The sequence below is a fragment of the Pseudopipra pipra genome, chromosome 14 (assembly GCF_036250125.1).
Source record: "Pseudopipra pipra isolate bDixPip1 chromosome 14, bDixPip1.hap1, whole genome shotgun sequence".
Taxonomy (NCBI): Eukaryota; Metazoa; Chordata; class Aves; order Passeriformes; family Pipridae; genus Pseudopipra; species Pseudopipra pipra.
Genome location: NC_087562.1, coordinates 1,257,012 through 1,278,020, shown reverse-complemented (window position 1 = coordinate 1,278,020; position 21,009 = coordinate 1,257,012). Strand labels below are relative to the sequence as shown.

The 21,009-nt window shown below is 42.3% G+C and overlaps 1 protein-coding gene across 3 annotated transcripts in view; it reads right to left on the bottom strand.

The window, feature by feature from the left end:
• NUP93 (nucleoporin 93) overlaps window positions 1-21,009 on the bottom strand; it is a 75,968-nt gene that overhangs the window by 4,411 nt on the left and 50,548 nt on the right. For all 3 annotated transcript variants that reach the window (XM_064670661.1, XM_064670662.1, XM_064670663.1), the window contains 16 exons: window positions 16,949-17,023; window positions 14,744-14,833; window positions 13,270-13,409; window positions 11,084-11,216; window positions 9,940-10,097; window positions 8,382-8,547; window positions 7,502-7,595; window positions 6,313-6,504; window positions 5,954-6,080; window positions 5,769-5,841; window positions 5,397-5,441; window positions 4,531-4,647; window positions 3,760-3,878; window positions 1,651-1,768; window positions 1,197-1,280; window positions 305-433 (listed from right to left, as the gene is read on the bottom strand). In XM_064670661.1, the coding sequence (XP_064526731.1) occupies window positions 305-433; window positions 1,197-1,280; window positions 1,651-1,768; window positions 3,760-3,878; window positions 4,531-4,647; window positions 5,397-5,441; window positions 5,769-5,841; window positions 5,954-6,080; window positions 6,313-6,504; window positions 7,502-7,595; window positions 8,382-8,547; window positions 9,940-10,097; window positions 11,084-11,216; window positions 13,270-13,409; window positions 14,744-14,833; window positions 16,949-17,023 (1,860 nt within the window). The remainder of the gene's footprint in view (window positions 1-304; window positions 434-1,196; window positions 1,281-1,650; window positions 1,769-3,759; window positions 3,879-4,530; window positions 4,648-5,396; window positions 5,442-5,768; window positions 5,842-5,953; window positions 6,081-6,312; window positions 6,505-7,501; window positions 7,596-8,381; window positions 8,548-9,939; window positions 10,098-11,083; window positions 11,217-13,269; window positions 13,410-14,743; window positions 14,834-16,948; window positions 17,024-21,009) is intronic.

Below are 21,009 nucleotides of genomic sequence, written 5' to 3'. Positions count from 1 at the left end.
TAGGGGTAATATCCCCATTAGCTCAGTGCCATTTAGAGCAGTATCATAGACTCCAAATGGTTTGGCCTGAAAGGGACCTTACAGGTCATCTGGTTCCATCCTCTCCCTACACAAAGCCAAAGGTATCAGAGACCAGCCTTGAGATAAAGTAACTGAGCAAGCTCAGTAGTCTGAGACTCTAAGTAACTGAGCAAGTCAAAAGCAAAGACCATTAGAGTTTCACAGTTATGCAAAGCCCAGTCTCTTAAAAGCAGGGGAACAGGATGTAGGAAAACTCCTCAGACAGTGAGGATTACATTCTTACCGAATCTCTGTCCTCCATTACCCTCTGAGGTCTGGCAGGAGTGGTTGGGCTTGTGCCTTTCATCCTCTTATACTTGGTGAATAAAATATTCATGGTTGCAAGCAGGACCTCAGATAAGTTGTGCTTGATCTACACAAAGAAGGGGGAAAAAAAAGACACATCGAGGTGAAGAGCATGTTGACAGAACCATTACCCTTGCTATGCAGAATCAGAAAGTCAAACAATGACAACTATGGCTGATGTTTACTCCTGTAACAGTCATACCCATAATGGTTACCCTGCTGTGATTGCACCATCCAGCACAAACACTGCCCAGAGCTCTCAGACAGACATGCATAATGGCTGCACCTTGGTGTTTGACAGCAACAGGTCAGACAGAACCCAAAGTCCCCGAATACAAAGAACTCTAAAGCACCCAAATGCACACAAACACTGCCTTAAAGAGAAGTGTCCTCCCCCAGTTAAAACAGTTCAAAAGCAGTAACAGCCTTCCACTGTGCTAATACACAAATCCAGAGTTCCTCTGATTTAGAGGGAACTAAACAAACACCCTGCAAATGCTTGGTGACCATTACCAGTGTGGGAGAACTAAGTCACCAGCAAGTTAAAAGTTTCCAATATTTTGAATTCTTGGATCAAACTCAGTAAGTTCAGGGAGACTCAGGCAGATGCCTTCTTCAAAATGGAGAGAGGATTTCTGGGCAGGGAATTCTAGCACTTGAAAGAGCAGCACAGAGGAGAAAGCTGTAAGCCAAGAATCTACTTGTACGAATTCAGAATAATCTCATCCTATTTCCCCGCTGAAGAATAAGGATGATGAGATGACAAGGCTTTAGGATCCTTTTAACAAAGCAGAAGGCTTTTGAAAGCTAAAGCCCAAGACAGAACTTACTTCATCGCTGAAATTCCGGAAGGCAGCAACTCTCTCCTTGACGCAATCTTGGCTAAGAGGCACGAGCTTCAGGCGTTCCATAATCTTCAAAGAGAAAAGCAGGAATCAGGGTAGATAATCAGTGTTCTATGTACCATATACTAATAAAGTGTGGTTTTGAAGCGTCAATGAAATCGTCCTGGTTTCATTCAAGAGAAACAATTTCATTGTTAGTTATTGGTTTATCTCCTCTGTTGAGCAGCAAGAATATTTTGTTCAATGCCTATAAAACAGCCCCAGAAAGATCTTCCTGTTTATCAAGCAACAGGGAAGAAACACCTTTTTAAATTCCTACAGCGTTGCAACCCCTTCTAACTCATTAAATATAATTTTTTTAAGTGATGTTATTTGAGACATTCTGGGCTTTCAAGGGCATTAGGAAGGCTACACTTCAAACAGAACTCTTGCAACTTACATCAAAGGCCCTGTCAACGTGACCAGCGTGATATTCATCAAAAAATGTGATTAAGTCTAGCAGAAGGTAGAACGTGGAGTCAATGGATTTCTTTGCACTTATCCCCTGCGCTTTGTACCTGAAAGAAATTGTTTTACAGTTTTATTGTGCAAAATGGCAACCGTTTATAACTGTGCTCTTGCGATTCTTGGAAGCGGAGACATCAAGCACAAGGACAGAAGGCATTTAACAAAGGACAGCTTTCATTTCCCTTAACCAGGAGGCAGAATTTTCACGGGTTGTGGCTTTTTAAAAATACTTTTAATCACTTCCCCTTTTGCATCAAATCCAACATTTGTTTCCTTTTACATGTTTACACGTCCCACATTCATGGGGAAACAGTGCCAGGCAGCAGAGACCTGCAAGGCGAGCTCTGTACAAGCATATTTAACATGCTGTTTTACAGCAGACAATCCTCCAGCACAACTCCCTGCTTCAGGCAGGAAGTTAAGACCTAAAGATGGATTAAACACTCCTGCAGGCTGTCTCCAGCTCCCCTGGCTAGGGGATGAGCTGGAGGGCTGCCTGCTCTCACTGCTGCCTGCACCAGCTCACAGAGGAGCTCCTTCCTCAAGGTTTAACAGTGGTGCTGCAGAGAAGGAAGCCAAATAACCTCTTGGCCTTTCCTGCTGGGTGTCTCCCCTGTTCCAAAAGCATCCTAAGAAGGCACAGGAGGAATGTTGCACCACTGCAGCCCTGTTTGCAGAAGGGTCCATGAGGAAAAGCCCTCTCTTACATTTAACTGGCAAGAAGATGCTCTAATCAGAGCTGTTCTGGCTTTGAGTCACTGAGGTTTGCAGCTGTGGGTGGCATTACTGCACAGTAATATTTAGTGCTTTCAAACAGATCAAAGCAAGTAGCAAACCAAAGCCCATTACTGCCTTTGCTGAAGCTTTAACTCAAGCCATGGGTTTAATTCCCTTTAATGTCTGCCACCAAATCAGTCTCTCACTAAGTCAATAGAGCACCAATTTTCACTCAGTCTCAGTCTGGCTAAATGAGGGAAAGGTTGACTAGAAGGAGTGACTGGCAAATGGCACTTGTCAAAACAAGAAAGGGAAAGGTCTCTGATGGAAATCAATGCATGTCTGTATTTGTCTTCCAATTTCAAATGCCAGCAAGTGGGGTTGGCTTATTTTTATTCTCTCTGCAGCTGAAGGGTTGAGGAAAACCAGTGAGACATTTCTCACAGGTACCCACATTTTGCTCTAGTAAAATACAGGAATTTTCCATGGCAGGCACTGTGACAAGATACACCAAAAGAGGACGATTTTTAAAAAAAATCACAAAGTTATTTTGCAATTACAGCCTTTCAGAATCAGGCTATTCCTAACTTCCAGCTGCTAATGAATCTTGAGCACTGATGTCTCTCAAACATGTATCCTAATTAGCATAGTGTATCCTAATTAGCATATGTCTATGTCCCCTAATATAGACATTGCAGGGGATATTCCTTTTGGTCACTTCCATTTCTCTCTCTTTTCTGAGTACCACACAGCACTTGGATAATCTAACAGGCTGTGGCAATGAGGTCCACTGCTTACGTTAGCCATGTACACAGCTTAAACATTCCCTTTTTAGCTTTAATTAAAGCAGCAGTGAAATAAGGTTTTCAGACAGCTGCTGAACTTGCTGCACTGTTGTTACAACTCAGAATTACTGCTTTTGTAGCTCTCTCTTAATACTATTTCAAGCAAGTGAATTGTGTGCAATGACTCTGCAACTGCAATGATATTTTGCTTTAAAAATAATATAAAACAAAGAGTTCATTATATTTATTGGTCCTTAACAGACCCTGTCTCCAGCTGGCAATCCTGACTCACCTACAGATAAAGCTTCTTGCCAAATTTACCTGACCTGCCCCAGAAAGTTTCTTTTACTGGTTTCAGTACAGCAAGCCATCACGAGCAGGGCAGGGTCAATTCTGACCTCTTCTCTGTCTTTCTAAGTATATTGCTGTGGATGCCACAGTCCAGCCTGCAGAAACAACACCAGAACTAACCCCCCCCACACTGCCAGCCCTGGGCCAGGTGCAGGTGAGTCACCCAGTCCTGCCTCACCCAGTCTCACCTCTCAGCAATGGAATGGGCCATGTTCTTCAGCCGCTCCTTGTTCGACTGGGGAGTGCTGATCTGGGGAACAACTGGGCTGAGCAGCTTGTTCATCAGCTCTAAAACTTTGTCAGGGTTCTGTAGGTATTGAAGTGACACACAAATAAAAGGAGCACGATGGGACTTGGTGTTTTAATCTCATTGAACAAGCAGAAGAGTCTCATGCAGCAGGTGCTCAGTGCAAGCTCAGGGACACTTCCCTCCCACAAAGAGTCAAGGCCATATAAGCTAAAAGCAACATAATGCTGCTGGCTCATGTGAAAAAGTATTTTCCCCTAGTTTTTCTCTAAAATAGTGTCTATGGTTGAATCCACTTTTATTTCAAATGTATTTCAAAAGGAAACACGAGTACTCACTATAAAGCTTAACTATTTTAGACTTCAGTTCAACATCCATGAAATTGGAAGAGTATACTCCAGGTAAATAACTTCACTAGACAGAATAAAATCATGCAGGAGGCAATCATTTCAAAAGATTACATTGATCAAGAACCAGAATGTCCTGAATCAGAATCCCTGGAGTGCAGGTTTGCTCAGTCCCAGGTTTGCTCACTAAACCCCCTCTCTATGCAGCCAATGGCTCTGCTCTAACAGCAGCAGAAAAAAGCTGCTTGAATAAGGGCAATTCAATCTCTGAGATGAAATTTAACCTCCTAATCACAGAGAGAACATTTGGAAAGAAAAACAGTGAAGCAGGTACACAGTTAAGGCAGCACACAGGAGATATTTACCTTTGCAAGGTCATAGAGTTTCGCAGCTTCTTCAAACAATCCTTTATTTTCTGCTGCAGAAGCCACTTTGTTAATAACGGATTTTGTGTCACTTGTAAACTTGTCTATCACTCCAGGCTAAAGAAGTGAGACAAAAATAAAAGGAGAGAAAAGAGAAATCAGGATGCTTAAATACTTCTGAATATTCTGTCAAGGCAATGAATATTTTATGTGTTGGCTTATGGTTAGAATGGCCTGTACATTTCCATGGGAAAGTGCAAAAGTGAGACATTAAAATTAGAATGAGCTCTTGCAAGAGAGACTTTCTCCAAAACAGAGTCAGCACTGAGACAACCTTGGTTTTTATTTCACTCAAAATGACCCAGATAATATAATTCAGAGTTTGAGCTGTTAATTGCTGATGACACATTCCAGGGGAGAAGAAAACACAAAAGACCTCAGCATATAACATGCCAGGGGCTCCAGGGAGGCTGTTTGTTTATACTGCCATGACAGGCTGCAAGTGAAACCTTACACAGTTAAAAGCAAGGGCAGTAAGAATTTTAAAACAAATAATAAACCTGTAGAACAAAAGAGAGGGAAGAGTCAAGAATATCTGGAAATGATTTTACTGTAGTTGAGCATGCAAAATAAGACGATCATCTAGAACAATTTATTTTAAACTTAAGATTGCTGGTTTCACACCAAAGAAAGTATAAAATATTTGTAAAGATTATCAAGTTACCTCACTGCTTTTGAACTGACAAAACAAAGACATCTAAAAGAAAATCCTGTCAGAAATAACTGTCCCCCATTTGTGACTGCTTTGGAAATCACACATGCTTTGTGCTTTTTATGTAAAAGATAAACATAAATTGTTAACTCACCTTCCTACTACCATCCTTTTCCAGCTTTCCAAGAATCATATCAAACTATATCCACACAGATGTAAAGAAAAAAGGAAACAAAAACAGAGAGATGAATTGCATGTATTTCACAACATATTTGCTAAATACAAAGATGAAGTCATGGATGAACGAAAACCAGTGACCATTGTCAAAAGCATTTGTAACTAAATAACAGGCAAAAAGACACGATCAACTGTGTTAAACGTATGGTCATTGCAAGACCCTCCAACATCTGGGTCTGCATCAGGCACAAAGGGTAAACAACTGTTAAGGCTGTCCTGTCTAATAAAGACTTCAATGAAGAAATGACTTTCAGTTTAACTGAGGAAGGCAAAGCATGGCCAAACGTACCTCTCTGCTTTCAATGACTATTTCACTAACGCAACGCAGGAACATGTTCTCTCCTTGGCTGTCCTTCTCATTTCTATAAAAGAAAGAGAAGGAGGAAGGCACTGCTGTTTCTGAGAACTTTCCAGATAAGAAAAATGAAGCAGTAATAACCAGGAGAAAATCTAGAGACATATATTAGCTCCTACCTGAGAAAGTAAAAATACTGCAGAGCTTCCCTCGGGTCTGTTGACTCAAACTTACGGGTGTAAAGCATCAAAAGCCGCGCAAAATTGAGCCGTCTGACACCAGGAGGGTCCCCAACTTCATGGCTTACTGCAAGGTCAGAAACAACACTGTCACAGAATGGAATGCCAGGAAAACTGATCTTCATCTGAAATCGGTCAGAACCACGATCCAGAGCTCGAGAGGAACTAAACCAATTAACTCTGATGAGATTGTTCCGATAAACGCTCCTTGGCTGATCAATCACACAGACCTGCAGTGTCTACAGGGTACTCTGGGGGCTCACAAAACATTCCTTTATTGGGAAGTAAAGAGGACTTACACAGCTGTGCACTCTGGCCAGAAGATTTGAGGAGCAGTTTTAACTCGAACAGGACCAAAGCAACATGAACAGCGTGGCAGCGCAAGCGCTCTGTCCGGAAGAGAAACGCGATTGCAGCTTCAAACTGTGCTGTCAAGAACAACACCTGGAAGTAGAGGAAAGGCGGCTGGTTCACTGCAAAATGTGATTCACCTGGAAAAGAACAAAACACGGAGCGTTTTCACATCGTTTTCATGCTTGTGCCATCAGAGCTGACTGACAGTGGGTGCCTCCTGTCACAGTGCATCATGGCTGTTCACCCCGTGCCAACCAAAACAGACACAGTACACAAAACTGAATTCCTAATCAGTGGCTCATCTACAACTGCTCCATTGCAAATTTATCAGGAAAGATCAGTGTCTTTTCAGACAACAAACCATCAACTCTGACAGACCCCAACAGATTCGCTAAAGATCACAACTTTTTGTCTTTGTTTATACTTCTGCTAGGTGGTACAAATAACGTTAAAAACCTGGATTTTCCTACTCAGTGACACCAACAGTAGCTTACTGTATTTCTTTTCCACACAATTTTGTGCGAGTGTTAGTGATACTACAAACTAGAAAGCTGGGGAGAATCAAATTCTGTGTGTTTTGGATAGTCTGAGTGACTTAATTTTGAGTGACTGGAAGATGATTAGAGGAAAAGGTACTCTCTTGAGCTGTGGATGGTCTAAGAACTTTCTGAGGTCTAAGGAACTGTGACTTGGATACCCAGAAAATTACTTGAAATATTAATTTAAGGGAAACAATGAACATCAGAGGCATACAGAGAAAAGGCTTGGAAAGACATGCCTACATTAGGTAGTGATTGCTTTTCTGTTCTGTATTTCAAAAGTTGGAAGTTCTGCTAAAGACTTTGGCACATTTATGGTGAAAGAAAGCAACCTGCAATTAAGTACAGATTAAGGAGAAACAGCAGCAGTATTGTTCACAGATGAATATTTACTCTCTGGATTGCTGGGAACACTTCAGGCTTATTCATCATGTCTTGCTGAAGTCTGCCATTATTCCAGGGAAGCAGGCTGTCCATGGACACCCTGAAGATGCCTGTCAGTAGTGGAGTCTGGGGTTTGTGTAACAACAATTGGAAAGTGTCCTAAGCAGAAAAGCAGAAGCTCCAGGTAACACATTTCTCTGTGGTTTCTCACCATAGTCTTCCAGCAGCTGCTTCTGGAACTGTGATAACGTCAGTCGGTCCTGTGGGGAGCTCGCACCACCATCATCAAAACACACTTGGTTCAGCTAAAAAACACACCCAATAAAAGAAGCACAGTTATTTCCCCCTGCACAAGGAATGCACGCAGAAGATATTCATTCCATCTGAAGCCCCTCCTAGGATTTGACCAACTGCCTAGAAACTACTTCTAGTCACAACGTCCACTGCTGGGAAGCAAAGATTCCTAATGCAGCAGCACCAGAAATCCATGCAGATATAACCAGGGGGTTCTGTATCTGTCCATGCCATCAAAGTTCAGTGCTAGGACTCTGAATACTCTCTAAGCAATAATTAAAAGCAGCACTCCTTAACTTTTAACAAATTATTTTAACAATATTTTTTTAACACCATTCTACCCCCCTCTTTCTGATAAAGGTGCTGACCAGTATCTGTCATGCCCCCACCAAAGCTGTAAGGACTTCAGATTACAGAGACATTGGCAGCGTTGTCTTTGGTCAACTGACACCGACAGTTCAGACATAATCCATCCAGGAAGAACTCAAAGAATCCTCACTGTAGCAAGCTAACATTACTTGTAAAAACAGCTGACAAAGATCAGTGTCAAATGAAGAACGTGGCACTTCCAAAGACAAGTGTACCCAAACTAACACCTGATAGTACAGAGGGCAACAGAGCAGCCAGGTCACATGCATCACACTGATGCAAAACACCAAGAATCAGGTTTTCCCTACTCTAGAAGTGAGGAGGGTAGCAGGGCAGTGCAGAAATGCAGTACCATTTAGAACTGCTCTTTAAAAAAAAATAAATAAATCCAAACACCAGCACCACCACAACCCCAGTATCACACTCACTTTTAGCCACAGATAATCTTCTGTTTTATCAGCAATTTCACTCTGGTTGTCTGTAATGTCACAACGGCCAATGATACAATAAACAGCCCTCTTGTAGGGGTCAGTGTTGTTTCTCAGAGCTCGTCTGTAATGAAGGCGCAGTTTGTTTTCTGTGGCAGGAGACAGTCTGAGGAAAAGAAAAGATTGAAGGAAGAGACATGAAACCCACTTTCCCTGCATAAGGCAACCTAGATATAAATAACTGTAAATAGGTGTGTATTCACAGCAAAGGTACAACAACAGTAAGCACTGGCCGGTATTTGTTGCACTTTCTATTTATATCTGTAGGCCAAAACTTTGCACACATGAATTTAAACACATAATTTAAGTTATGGAGGATCATCTTCAAATACCCATTGCAGGAAAAACAAAGTAACCATATGACAGTGTCTTTAGGGGAACATTAATACTGTGGTAGAAGAGCTATTTTTGTCCGACTCTGCCAATTCATAATTTCAGAAAAAGAGAGCTCACAAAGTCTTTAGAACTCTTTGGGTTAATAACTAACAAGTGAGCAGGTCATTGTACCATGAAATCTTTTAGGAGAGATACTTTCATCCTTGTTATTAACTACTGTCATAATGTTCTTTGTCATTCTTTTTCTGGTACCCTCTTGTAGAGAATTTTACAGGATTGAACCAGTGAAGTGTTCTAGACAAAGACATTGCCTGTCAAATCTGTAGGCAGAGCACCTTTCCATAGCTGTAATAAAAACAAAATAAATCAATTATACTGTATCTCATTAAAGTGCTTATAATGAAAACAATGACAATACCTTCCCTAAAGTTTCTGGAACAATCTTGATATAATGAGCACTCCTAGATACTCTACAAAACAGGCTAATTTATAGAAGAATGACGTGGCATAAACTACTTGATAAATGGCACTTGGACTTTTTTTTTCTTTCAGTTTGTTTTGTTAACTTGCAACTGTTTGCAACCACACCAGAAGCAGTTTGGCCAGTGGCCTCTGCCCAGTGATGGACAGCAAAAAGTGGAAAAGGAGAATAAGCACAGGAAAGAGGTGACTGTGAGTGCCTCTAAAGGCCCAACAAACACCCCCTGCTTTTCCTGCATGGCATTCCTATGAAAACAGGTGTAGTAAAAAGTGTCCCCCAAAGGAAATTCAGCTAAAATAAGCAACAGGGGAAATAAAAAGAGACAGGATTTGTGACAGCAGATTAAATCTGATCTATTGTATGTAGTACCCCGCTGTTACACAGGGCATATCCTCCTGTAAAAAGGCAAAGCTGCACCACACTGTATTATTTCTGAAATGTAAATTTCTGCATATTTTTCAATCAACTCTTTCTCTATTGAGATTTTTAGACTTCAAAGCCACAAATTAAAATATGCAAACTTCTTGTATGTAATTTAGGTAGGCAATATAAACAAACACCAGGCAGCCAACACCACCAGAAGAGACCTGAGCTTCTTGCATTCCCACCGAGCCACTGATTAATTCACTACTCCACAGCAATTCCCACCCCTCACAAAGATCTTTCCTCGTTCCCAATTACCTCCTGTCTTTACTGTGCATGTACTCCTGGAACCAGGTTTTAAACTCTCCCAGCTGGTGCTGTGCCCGTTTCACCACGTGCATGGCTGCAGTCAGATCCCCACAGCGCATGCAGTAGTAAATCAGTGCCCACACAGGATGCCCCTCCACCTCACCATCCTGAAAAGAAAGCAGGAAATACTTCATTTTTTAAATTATTCTTTGCCTCGTTCATTATTTCTGCCCTTATACCCACACTCTAATTTTGGTAAAAAATTCTGTTTGTGTTACAGAAGCCAGAGGTTATAATGGTTCAGTCCTGTGAAAGCTCTGTACATCTTAGCAGTGAAGAGTGTGACTCTTCTTTGCTTGCCCAGATTTCAGTTCTGAGTGAGGTTCTGACAATCCCAGAACTTGCAAATGATATTCTCCCCACTCGGGAGGTGGATTTGTATTATACTTGATACATTAAAACAAGAACTTTAAAATTTAAAACATCTTTACTGAAACAAAGATACCAAGCTAATCGTAGATCTCAGCAGGCAAGAAAAAGACAGCAAGACTTAGCTGTGTGCTCTCCAGTGTCAGAATTTATCATTTCTTCATTTAACTTTTAAATTTAATTTTTCAACCCAGCCTGCCTATCTGCTAATTTTGTAGATGCACAGCTATGCACTTTCTACTATATGCAGGTAAGCAGAGTTTTATTCAGATTCCTAAATAAAAGGCTTAGGCTACAACTCAGATGAATTCATTACACATTTAGTTATCAAAAACTGGTGTCATCATCTTACAACAAGTATAAAAAAAAGAGAAAAAGCAAAACAGGGAGATTAAGTTACTGCTTTTTTGAAACATCATAGTGTATTTTAATACTCCTTGGTTGATCTCTAAGATGACCACCCAAAGAGACCATGATTTCTAGAATTCAGAACTCAAACTACTGAGCACCATGTTTTGTGACCAGCTCTGAGTTCAGAAGGATTTTGGCTACTATCTTCCATTTTCCTAATGAAAAATTCCAGAGAAGGAATAAGAGCCTGCTACACCAAAAGCAGCTTAAACAACAGAAAAGCCACTGGAGGCTGCACTAGTTTCCCATCTGTACTGGAGCAATCAGACTGGTGTTATCATTTGAGCTCAGTGGCTGAGAGTGAGGGACAAACCTGGAGCCCAGGGACAGATGCTGGGAGTTTGATGTTCAGGAAGCTGCGGACCAGTTGGTAAGTCCCTGGGACTCCACCCAGCTGAGCCTGGTGCAAGTTTCCAAAGACTGTCACAAAGGTGTAATTTTTGTAACTGAAAAACAACACAAGCAAAACCAAACATGAACAGACTGAAATACAGCTGCTACAAAAACATTCAGTGCCTTGCAGATCTGACAGAATTAGCAATTTAAAGCAAATTACCTTGATGTTCCAACATTATCATCACAACAGAACGAGGCAAACATTGCTGTCACTTTAGGAAGATCCCTGTATTCAGCAGTCTCAAGAGACACCATGTTTGGAGGCTGTGGACTGCTCCAGGTTCAACTCTCTATTATGAAGTTCCTCTTATTAGGTTTTCATAGTACTAAGTTAAGCTCAACTGTGCAATTGGCAAAAAGCCTTTCCATCCTAATGCTTTAACTCTCAACCCTATCACTAAAGAACAGTTAAACACCATAGATGTGTTTGTCTCTCTTCCCTGCCCCATGAAAAAATACCATCCTTGGGGCTATGGACTTGCCAGAAGGAAATCCCAGAGAAAAAGGGAATTCAGAGAACTACAACTGGTAAAAGCAGCGTTAAGAACATCTTTTAAAATAACCCATCAAAGTATTTGATCAGGGCAGATCAATTCAACAAATACTCATGTTTGGAAGTAGAAGTCTCAAAAATCTATACCCTAATGGAAGACCTATGTAAGCAGCAGCAATAAATGCCATGAAGTTCTTTCTTTCTCTGCTGCACACAGTAGACTCATGCACCATCAGACTATAAAACTGAAAGACTATGCTAAACACAGGCAAATATCAGAGTATCTTGATAACTAGAATTATGGCTGAGTCAAGAGCATGCTCCTCAGGGCTCAAGATCACAGTTGTTCCAAAGCAACTAATGCAAGAGCAGCTGTGAGTGGCATTACATCTCATCTGTGTACAAGTGTACTGGTGAGGCATGGAAACAGTTCAGTATTAGACAATTCCCTCTAGGAAAGGAAAACTCCAAAGCTAGGCACAGGGTCGTGTGTCAAGCCTGAGAGGCACAATCTCCACAGCTGGAAGGGTTGAGGGTGAACTGTATATAACTCTTTCAGTTAGCAGTTAATGGCACTGTGAAAATTTAGCAAGCTGGATCTTTGGCAAATCAGGATAAGAGTCACTGGCTGATTGCACCCTGCTGAGACCAAAGAACTGGGAACAGGAGATCCTCCAGCTCTGTCAGCTCCTCTGTGCACAGGCGGGCACTCCACCATCACCCCTGGGTGACAGGAGCACTGATGAGGTGTGACAAACAACTGTCAGGGCCAAGGAGAGCCTGTGCCAGGAGGTGAGAGCATCTCTTCCCAGAGTGCTGTATGAGAACACAGCACTGATGGCAGATCTGTGTCCCTAAGGAGTGCCCACGTCCTGCACTGCAGCCACTGCTGCATGGGCTGAACGAGCCTGTTGGCACCACATCCCAGCTACCAGAGACCCTGCACCATGCACACGTGCAGGGGATGGGTAATGCTGCCACCCAGGGACCTGGCTTTGGGCAGCCCCACAGCCTGCAATCCTCCAAGCACTTTCTCGGTCAAGGAAATGAGGCCCCCACGATACTTGCTGATACACGCAGCAAACCACCTCCCACAGCCTCAAAATCACTGCTACACGTCTTCACATTTCCCCAAAACTTTTCAGTGTAGAAATGGCACGATCAGAACCTGACTCATTGCACTGGGCTGACCCCAGTGCTGTCCTCACGAGCTGCTGACAGTCATCAGCAATCACAAAGTGAACATACAGAAAAGAATTTTTTTTTTTCAGAAGGGAAATGGATCCCTTTCCACAAGTGACAGATTTTCACATATCACTGTGCAGATATGGAATATTTATAAGCAACATAGAAGAAAGAATAAAAAGTCTTTGCATCTTCTAAACAACCTCCCCATGGATTCAAGGCCTTTTTAACTAGATCACACTTAAACTAAAACAGCTTTATGTTCAAGTGGCTGCTCTAAGCCCTGCACAATAAAAAAGACAGGCAGCAGACACTGCTGTGAGCAGCACAAGGTAGCTGACCTCTTAACATGCACATCACAAAGTCATTCTGGCTTGTTATTAGGGAACTTTATTAAACTGTGCCCCCCAGAGCATTCCCCTTACCTCTGCTCCAGGTAGTGCAGAGCGTGCCTCACAAATTCCATCCGCACCTCCATGTTGGTCCGGACCTTCAAGGCATCACTGGCAGGAACCAGGGTAACATCAGTCATTTGCTTCACCATGGCCCACATCTCGGAGATGTTCTATAAAGAAGTCATTCCACACCTCAGCAATTAGTACAGAACGAACAATCAACACTGTTTTGAGCTACATGGAGTTCTGATGCTCAAGGAAAGCATAAAAACACAAGAGTAATGTAATCTGAGAGTTGTACTGGAGATACTGGATGCAGTCATGCAGGTAAGCTGATTCTGTCCTGCAGAATTCAAATTTCACAGGCTTTTCTGCATAATTCTTGTCCAAGAAGATGGCTATAAACATTGTACTGGCAATTGTCACCTAGGATTGACAATTATTTCCAAAACTAGGCTGGGTACTTGGTGCTCAGCCTCTTGCCCATTTTCAGTTGACACTTTCCACTCAATAAATCCCAAAGCACCATCAGCTTTCCTTGTAAGCAATGGCTCTGGCTGCCTTTGGAAAGCTGTATGATCAGCTGTGATAAGAATCATCAAAAGGACACTGATCACTTGGACAAAGGCTCAGTTATAAATAAAGGCTGAAAACCATCCAGGTCTGCTTATTCACAAGGACGAGATCATATCAGTGTCTGCAGGACTGGGGCGTCCCTGCTGAAACGGCAGAAGACTGAGAACTAACAGCTCTGTTCACTTGGGCAAGGGCAGCTCTTTGATCCTCCTGCTTCAAAGCAGCAAGAACACCGAAATTCACTGTGCTGTCCCTTGAAAACAAACAGAGCTGTTCAGAGCAAAGATGCACATCTGCAATTCAGATCGGACTGAGGCATTTTCTGAACAGCTTCTTGCTCTCCCCATTTGCACAGGTTTTCCATGGCTCGACCCTCCTGCAGGATTCTCCTCCAGGCATTTCTCCAAGGTGGCCAATTTGTGCATTTGTTTTGGGTTTGGGGTGGATCAAGGCAACACCATTACAGGAACATAAAAAAAAAAGTAGGCAGATCATTGGTTTAAAGTCAATCCTGGGGGCTTTATGCTTTGCTATGGGAGCCTATTTCAGCTCTACCACAGCCTGATTGAAAACCCCTCACCTACAACTAAATACCTTCAAACGACATTGAGAGACCACATTTGGAAAACCAAACCAACAGAATCTATTTAACATTAAAAGCAATTTTTTCCTCCAACAGCTTATCACTTATGATGGGACACCAGGGTCATTTCTTCCTCACTGTGTTAAGAAATTTTCACCATGACCAGCTTCGTCACAGGTGGGCCCTGCTGCACTGGAGAAAATTCCAGTATTGGCTCTGTGTTTTCTGTGGAGCCACGCAATTTTTTTTGGCAATATCAGTATTTTTCCCCTGATGTCAGCAGGCTGTTAATCACAGCTGAAAACAGATTAAAGGCATTTCCTTATGTTAACTCACTGGCAGTACCTTATCATCCAGTCCTGCAGTAGCAGCACAAAGGTCCACCAGGTTAGGCTGCAGATGTCCATTCACAATCTTCTCATTATAAATATAAATCTAAAACATAATTAAAGTAAGCATGTTTAACAACACGTATTATGCCCCATCCCCTTCCCAGCCACAGCAGCAAAATCTGAACCAGGCTGTCCCTCTGCTTCTCTCCCACATTAACTGCTTCTAACCCAGCAGTGGAGGAACCAGCCTCAGCCTCACCCGAGCTGCCACAGCACCCCAGAGCCCCAGGCCTGCCTGAGGGCAGGCAGCTGCCCAGCTGCTCAGGGGTTCTGCACGGCAAAGCACTGTGCTGGATGCCCTGTTAGACTAATTGCAGCTAATTGTTCAAGGACAAAGATTCAGAAGAGACCTGACAACTAGATGGCTGTGATATTCCCCTGTAAGGGGCAGCCTCCTACCTGCTGACATAAAAGAAAGGGGATTTTGCTGGTTTGTGGCAGTATTCAGGGAAATGAACAGAAACCTGGCCCTTCAAAACCTACCCTTAAACATATACACACACACATCCCCCCCGTTTTAACTCTTGATTTAATTTAGCTTCATCTATTCTTGTTTATTCTACTCTCAGCCTAAAGCCTGTCCACTATGTCTGAAAATTATCATTCTCAGTGCTAGAAAGGCAGTGCCATTGTACTTTAACTCCCTTTGTCATGCACTACTTCAACATGCCCAGCCTGCAAACAGGATGCAGAGCTCAGGACTGCAACCAGAATGCAGCATCAGTGCAACCACGGCCAGGGACTGCACCGTGTTCCTGCGAAACCTTCCAACTGTCCGTGAAGAACAATTAAACACATCAGTGTAATCAAAACACGTTTCATGGCTGCTGATAAACCAAAGCAGCATGAACTGCCTGATCTCCAGGTCTCCTAACTCCCCACTGAAAGCACAGGAGCCCCACAGAGGCTGCTGACACCCAGGTATTCTTGCACTCCAGCAGGCGTTGAGGAGAGCTCAGCCAGGCCAACTTCTCCAGAGGGCTTGCCAGGAGCATTCAGTGACTGCACCAAGTGTTCTGGTAGCAGAAGCTTGGTCACAAACACCTCATTTCGAGGGCACACAGCAGCACCCTGTGCACAGCCTGTGACCTGCCAAGGGCCACCTGCCAGGGTGGCTCCACAGCCACCCCAGAGCCAGCACTGCGAGACAGGCTGGGCTCCCCGTGTTCAAAAACCAGCAGAGAACGACACTGACAGCCTCAAAGTACAGGCAGCTGTAAGGAAGACCCTCACTGCAGGTATATCACAGCAGATATGAACTAAATGAACCAACTATTTAACAGCCACCAAATCAAACGTACACTTTTATCAGCACAATCGTGCACCTTCTGTAGTTTGTTTCTTTCCAGTTACTATAACTGAATGCAGATGAAGAAAACAGATGCAGGAGCTGCTCTCTCTGCCTCAGCACAGACTGAGCCAACACACACAATAACAGTGATTGTGTGCAAATTAGGCAACGCTTTGTCTGCGCCGTTTCGCATATTCCATTTTGAAAAAATCAAGTCCCTTTCTTTCATTTTGTTCCCAACAGTGCTGGTAAACAGATAATCTCAAACAACAAAAGTAATAAATTGGTTATGTAAAGAAAGGTTTATCAGTTTTCCATGAAAATTTTCCGAGGGAGTCTAATGCTACCAGGCATATTAATTCATAGCTGATGCACTAAAGCCTCTCATAAGCAATGCCATTAAAATAGGATACAATTCGACAAACATCAGGATTAAGACTTCAGCATGTTTTTTTCTACACACATACACATGAGAACAGTGATCTTCCACACGTGAGAATAAAGGGAGTATAAAACCTTCATTTGCATACAATTATACATTGACACAAATCCTAAAAAAATACTGCTTTTGAAAAGTTGAAGGAATTTCAGTTTACTTTATAAGCATAAATGCTTTCTACATTCATACATCATATATGGTGTTTAGGATCTCTTTTTGACAAAAGAAATCCTATGGCAAACAGGTGAGTACGTTCCCAAAACATCGCGCAACGTTTACGTATCTGCCAATTGCATTTTATCTCTGGGCAGATATTTTAATGTTTTACTTACCATGCCTTCTTACACACTATGCTCACATCTTCATTTCCCCTGCCCCTCTCTCTGTAGAACACAGATGTTTAACTGCGTTTTGCCATTCCCACTCACCTGACGAGCATATGCCATCTCCACGCTGTCCAAAGAGCTGCGACCCGGAGGACCCACCTCACCAACATAGCTGGGCTGTTCAATGAGAAGTAAATAGGAAGGCATAAAGTGCAGAATTACCACAATGCATTTACCAGTACATCTGCTCCCAAAGAACAAGAGCAAAACTGTGTTCCTGACAGAACTAGAGAAAAATGCAGTCTCACTGCAATACCCCGGTACCTTCCCAATATAGCTTAAACTTCCTAAAGTGACAGAAATCCTCCTTACTCATGCACAAGCCAACCATCAGCTCTCTAGAATTAGGACATCAGTGTCTCTTGGTAGCATCTTATAATTTTAACTCTTTGGTTTTGTTTCTGAAAAGGTGGCTTCTTGTCACGTCGATGTCTTGCTGTGAAGCATCTTGTCCAAATCTCTGTCACAGCAAGGGCATGGAATTCAATGGACCAGCTCAGATGGATCCAGTCTAGCAGATCTGACACTCCAGTTTTGTCCCAGTACCATGACACAGACACAAAACAGGACTGCAGCATTCAATTATGTGCTGAAAGCTGCCCCACTGCTGGTCTGCTGCAGGAAGAAGTATGCTGGCAATATCCTGACCTGAAAAAATTGTCTTTTTACCCACAGAGACTATGCCAGGGTTGAGATATTTTGAGTGTAGAGCAGGGAGAGGCAGCTGATGGAGTCACAGCATGGAAGATTCATACTCTTATAAAACTCAAAATACAACATGCCATAATAGCCCAATTCTGCATAAAGCTATTCTTGTGTGTTTTCATTACAAAGCACTGGTATGTTCTCAGTACAGCCACCACTGAACATGGATGTTCACCACTCTGCAGGAAAGAATACTTCCAAATAACTATGCAATACTGTCTGATATTTCCTGCTTCCTAAAAAAAAATGTAACTCTTCATTTCAGCATCAGCATTGCAAGTCTTGGGTTTGAAACATAAAGGGCAATCATTTTAAAGACAGATCCCTTTGAGGCAAGCAGTCCTTTAATATCAGCTGCTTCATAAGCCATGCTGGCCTGAAGATAAAAGCAAGACAAGCTCAGTACAGAAGCATAATATTTATTATGAAGCCAACTGACATAGTTGGGGCAAGGAAAGAAGGAACAGACAAGCTTTCAGAAGAGCAAGCAGGTTTTCAGGCTTGTTACTGTATAACTCTAGCTCATCAATATTCATCTAAACTGGAATCAGTAACTTTTTCCAAGAAAGAGCAGGTACACCTGCAGAATTTTAAAATTAAGCTTTTTACCAAAGTCAGTTACAACTTGCTGCACATCCTCATTAGCTGTTACATTGCACTTTAGCAAAACTGTCAAACAGCTTTACTTCTTCCCACATCAGTTACCCAGAATGTCAGGACTTTATTGTGCAGGCAGGATCAACTCCTGGTATTGCTTAAGGACATGCTCTAGTCTTCCTGGAAGAGGTCACTTAAATGTGGCCAACTTGCTACCTGTACAAACAACAGAAAGCCCAAATGCAAGGGAAAAAAATCATCATTTTCACTTCCAGCTTAATCAGCTGCAGAGTTCAGCTTTGCTGACACCTGTCAGGCTGCAGCATGGCAGGAGCAATGTTCCTGCCATGACCTGGCTCGTGTGGGTTTCAGGAAGAGATCCAGAACTGGGTAGCATTTCTCCAGATGGTGCCATCATTCAGCTTCTTGTTTCAAATGAGGATGAAATGCTGGCAGGGTCTTCAAAAGAATCTCACTTTTTTGGGAACTGTATCCCAACTTGAAAATTAAATAATACAAACACATGAACTTCCAGACATGTTACTGATCAGCTTTGCACTGAACACTCTCTCAGTCATTCCCAAATTAATTTCATTTTTATATCAGTTTAACCCAGAATACCCCCTACTGCTCCTTTACACCCATGAGCAAAGACACTAAATGTGTTCTTGCAAAGACAGTGGCTCCCCACTGTCCTAGTCCATGAGTTTAGATCAGGGAAGTTTTCACAATTTAAAATTTAGAAACAAAGTGACACAACTGCAATGCCAAGAAGGTGTTCTGAATTAGCTAGGAATTTATACATGAAGACAAGGACACCAACCTCCACCAAGAAATTGTAAGAGCTTTGTGCTATCTCTGATTACTGCTTTCTGTGCAGCATACAACAATTGATTACAGGGTAAAAACTACTCAGCTGTGTTTGTCCCTAATATAATGAATTATAAATGAATGAAGGTACCAAAGATAAACCTGAACAATCCTTTAAAATTGCTGGAATTAGTTTATTACTGCATTAATTTCTCACTAATAATGCTATTTAAATAATGTCCACCCTGATTACAAAATCAGGGAGGTGCATTTATACCACAGGCTGTATAAAAACACCTTACAAAAAACCCCAAAGAAATCCCACTTTTTCTTTTTGCAACTGAACTTACACCAAAAATATTCTTCACTGTCCCTCTTAACAGATACCGATATTCAGAAGCGTTTGCATTTTTATTTCGGTGCCAAATGATCTGACACAAATTCCTTTAAACCCACCTAAAAACCGACAAACTCTTTGTTCTTTAGAACAAAGAAGCTGTTAAAGCAGGTTTCCTGGGAAACAGCCGGGATGGCAGGAATAGCTTTGCCTTCCCCTCCGCCGTGCCAGAGAAAATGCAGAGTTATTTAAAGTAACGCTAAATTATGGACACTGCCATTAATTACTGATGAGGTTTCATCTCCTGAAGCAAGTGAAGAATAGTACAGAGTGACTTAGTGTCACTTCCCAACCCGTGCCCAAGCACCAGGCACGTAAGGACTGGGGCTTTGTTTTATGAATCTGGTTCCTTTTCCTGCACCAAAGAGCACCCACGTGGCTGCCACTCCAGGGAGTGGGGTGTGACTGCCGGGCTAAAACCCACAGGTAAGCCTCGGAATTCAGAAGTGCATGCCTGAAACTTAGAAATAACTTCTCTGGGATTTGTGTTTTCCTTTCCTTTCCCCAATTTTAATTTTACCCTAACCGTTATGCTTGAGGATCACTTACTGACAATCTCCCACAGCTGAGAACTGCCACACTGAAATTAAATTCTTTAAATGCCCACTACTGACTTGGCACTTCAGAAAAAAAAAAATTCATGAACTCCAGAATTTGTCCTGCTTTTCTTATGTTTTTCTTTCATATGGAAAAGTAAGCAAGCTTATTTCCTTTTTTTTTTTTTCCATCATGTATTCTGGCAAAATCTTTGAATTATTAAACTTTAACAAAGCACTTGCTCACTGAACTGTCTCACAGCTGTGCTAAAAGGAAAGTTCAAAAGGAAAATTGAAGCAGTGAGTCAGCACAGGGAAGGCCAGTTCCACTCTTCCTGCTAAACTGCAGAAATGGAGAGGTGTGCAGGCAGTATTTCTGCAGAAGGATGTGAGAGGCATCTCCTACACACTAAGGGGGGGATGTGGGGAAGGAAGAGAACATCTCTTGCTGGCAAGTCAGAACTTACCAAGTGTTCAAACAAGGAAAAGATAACAAAGATGTGCTGAAATCAGCAGCTGGGAGCACACGAGAAGAATCGTGCTTCAGGTCAGGTTTTCAAGTTTAACTGGAGCAGCAAAAGGAAAAAAAGAAAAGTGGGGAATGCACAAAGGACTGTGGAAGCACAAGTGCACACACACATATACCTTTCTGAATCTCTAGTCTGATATTCCTTAAATGGCTTGTGCTGTTTTTCTCAAACACCTTTGCTTTTTCCTGCCCTGAATTTAGGTCTTTCCAAAACATTCTTCAGAACCTTAATATTTATTCTGACTATTATCCATTTCTGAAAGCTGGAGCTACGCTGCACTGCCATCACATTTTTATCTTTTAAATTCACTTAGCCTAACGATGCTGGTTTTCAAAGGAGTCCTCCTTCATTTGTACTCAGCCAAGCATTCAGCCTCACTTGCACACCAAACCTCGTGCATGCAAAGATGCATTATTCATCACCCTCATATGCATATGCACATTCCTCAGCAGAAGTCTGGGCAGACATTTTGTCAGCACTCCAAATGGTTTGGCCAGTAGATGCAGGGAATAACTAGGCAGGAGACTG